Genomic DNA, 3,566 nt, shown 5'->3' on the forward strand with positions numbered 1-3,566 from the left:
CAAAGAGACCCCTTGATGTTCGACTCAAAGACCATCAAGACAAGCCCGGCAATGAAGGAACATCTGCTGTGGCTGAACATCTTGCTATGGGAAGGAAAACAGGACATAAAGTCAACTTTGACAACACCAACATACTGACAATCAATAAGCACATAGATAAAACCAGGAGACTTCATGAAGCTATCCACATCAGAAGATATCAGCCTGACCTTAACAGAGACGAAGGTGTTCGTTTATCGCATGCATATGATAAACTTATCAACTTGTAATTATTCATATTCAAACAATTTCCAACTTTAAGCATAGTTAGTTATATGAACAATGTAATTTCTATTAATAAAAGACTCCAATACCAGCAATAGTTGTTTATTTAATCTTCAATTAATCTTTTTAATTCATTTACTTTACTTCAATTATTTTACTTAATCAGCCTGTATGTTATTTTAAGAATTATATACCTCTTATTGTACCTGTTAAAATTTAATGTAATGTATCAATAAACTATTTATCTCTTGTGTGTTCTTAATAATAAGCATTAATGTATATATAGTTTGCCCATCACTTCTTCTCATTATGTGCCTGAGGACGACGGGGGAAACACGTCGAAACGTTGCATAAAACTTTAACCAGTGATTGTTGTTCCATAAAGCTGTGTCTATAAATCAAGAATAAGTGTTCATCAATTTATCTTTTAGCTATGTTATAACAATTATTTTTTTGCACTGTTTCACTTTATATAGAAAAGGTCTTGCTCATCAAAATTAAGCAAATCGATGAAATTCTAGAACATTGTACCGCCTAGTCATTTTGGAATTGATTTTCAAATGAAACACATCTTTAAATCGGGTATTTTTTCCTGTATTAAGTGTGTAAATTTCAAGCTACATGATCTGGAATAATGATGCAAATTCATCAATCTGTTCCAAACCACAAAATTCCCATCAATATCCAAGCATCACAATGAGAAAATGACTAAGAAGTAAAGAGTTATGATAGACCAATACTTACATATTTACAAACTGAACAAGATTTGACGGCATTTCTTTCACCACAAGTAGCACAAACATCTTCAGCCATAGCAAACTGATTACCATTAACACCAGCTATTAGTGATGATAGAGCTGTTGGTGTATCACCCTGTAATATTAGCATTGTAAATCAAATTCAATAGGTTAACTCCTTACAGCACACTGATCCTCCTGTGACTCCCCTTAAACCATGGGAGGATTGCGTGAATCACTTGTAAGTTTTTTAATCTTCGATATAGAATTTAAGGTGAGATGAGATATTTAATGTTCATTTGAACAGCTAATTCTGCAAATTGAGGTTTACTTTCCACTTAATGAGAATGTGCCTATCACTTCCAATAAAATTTATTAGTTACTTACAATTTTAACTGAAGATATCTGTCTAACCAAAGTCTGGAATAATTGTGAATCAACATAGGGAAACTCTTTTAATGACTGACGAACTACTCTTTCAGCAAACTCAGGGAAACCATCTTGATCACGTCCCTTCACTAAACTAGAAATATATTGAATATTGATGATGTTATCATACTGTACAGAGAGGAAGGGAGATAATTATATTAATTTTCTGCATTAACAGACCACAATGATTAAGCATTTGTTAAATATCTTTAAAGAATTGAATTGTTTTTTTAGCCTTTGCATGTGTATCAGAAATTTCTTCCTGGATTAAACTGGATTAAAAGATCCAAATGTATCTTCTTGACCTGAATTGAACCCTTGACCTTGGGGTCAAGCATGTAAACATTTACTTCACCGAGCAACCATTACTCCATCTTATTGAGAGAGAGAGAGATATATGTACCTTTTTATCCAGAATTGAAGATTATCATTTTTGTCATCATGAGATTTTCTAGCTAGGCGTATAATAGTAGTGAAATAATGTAGTTTAACGGCCATAACATCATTAGTATCTCTAGCCTTCATATTCTTCTCTACCAATATATCTAATACTTTACATACTTTATAGGATTCATTGACTAGTATCATATTATCACGTAAATACATTGATACCTGAAATAATAAATACTTTATATGATTCATTGACTAGTATCATATTATCACGTAAATACATTGATACCTGAAATAATAAATACTTTATATGATTTATTCACTAGTATCGTTTATCATGTAAATACATTGATACCTGAAATAATAAATACTTTATATGATTTATTCACTAGTATCATTTATTATGTAAATACATTGATACCTGAAATAATAAATACTTTATATGATTTATTCACTAGTATCATTTATTATGTAAATACATTGATACCTGAAATAATAAATACTTTATATGATTCATTCACTAGTATCATTTATTATGTAAATACATTGATACCTGAAATAATAAATACTTTATATGATTCATTCACTAGTATCATTTATTATGTAAATACATTGATACCTGAAATAATAAATACTTTATATGATTCATTCACTAGTATCATATTATTATGTAAATACATTGATACCTGAAATAATAAATACTTTATATGATTCATTCACTAGTATCATTTATTATGTAAATACATTGATACCTGAAATAATAAATACTTTATATGATTCATTCACTAGTATCATATTATCATGTAAATACATTGATACCTGAAATAATAAATACTTTATATGATTCATTGACTAGTATCATATTATTATGTAAATACATTGATACCTGAAATAATAAATACTTTATATGATTCATTGACTAGTATCATTTATTATGTAAATACATTGATACCTGAAATAATAAATACTTTATATGATTCATTCACTAGTATCATATTATCACGTAAATACATTGATACCTGAAATAATAAATACTTTACATGATTCATTCACTAGTATCATATTATCACATAAATACATTGATACCTGAAATAATAAATACTTTATATGATTCATTCACTAGTATCATATTATTATGTAAATACATTGATACCTGAAATAATAAATACTTTATATGATTCATTCACTAGTATCATTTATTATGTAAATACATTGATACCTGAAATAATAAATACTTTATATGATTCATTGACTAGTATCATATTATCACGTAAATACATTGATACCTGAAATAATAAATACTTTATATGATTCATTCACTAGTATCATATTATCACGTAAATACATTGATACCTGAAATAATAAATACTTTATATGATTCATTCACTAGTATCATTTACTATGTAAATACATTGATACCTGAAATAATAAATACTTTATATGATTCATTCACTAGTATCATTTACTATGTAAATACATTGATACCTGAAATAATAAATACTTTATATGATTCATTCACTAGTATCATTTATTATGTAAATACATTGATACCTGAAATAATAAATTTCTTTACATACTTTATTAAGCTTTGTTATTAATATAGCATTATATTAGAGATCTAGAGAAGGGTATAAAAAAAATGAACCCACCTTAACAGGGTGTAGATTAACAGAATTGACCAGACCTAATAATGGTTCTAATGTTTCTAGTGGTAATTTACCTTCTGTTTCTAAACCTACATTAAAA

At 27.7% G+C, this 3,566-nt stretch overlaps 1 protein-coding gene across 1 annotated transcript; it reads right to left on the reverse strand.

Moving 5' to 3' along the window:
• Positions 1–622: 622 nt before the first annotated feature.
• On the reverse strand, positions 623–3,555 carry LOTGIDRAFT_176744 (hypothetical protein; the record flags this gene model as incomplete). The annotated part of the gene is made up of 11 exons (XM_009057648.1): positions 623–655; positions 1,009–1,137; positions 1,389–1,524; positions 1,834–1,961; positions 2,059–2,109; positions 2,456–2,506; positions 2,656–2,706; positions 2,789–2,839; positions 2,923–2,973; positions 3,123–3,173; positions 3,470–3,555. Coding segments are annotated over 11 exons (818 nt in total), but the record flags the coding sequence as incomplete, so codon positions are not given.
• Positions 3,556–3,566: the final 11 nt, after the last annotated feature.

Source organism: Lottia gigantea (assembly GCF_000327385.1).
Source record: "Lottia gigantea unplaced genomic scaffold LOTGIsca_3099, whole genome shotgun sequence".
NCBI lineage: Eukaryota > Metazoa > Mollusca > Gastropoda > Lottiidae > Lottia > Lottia gigantea.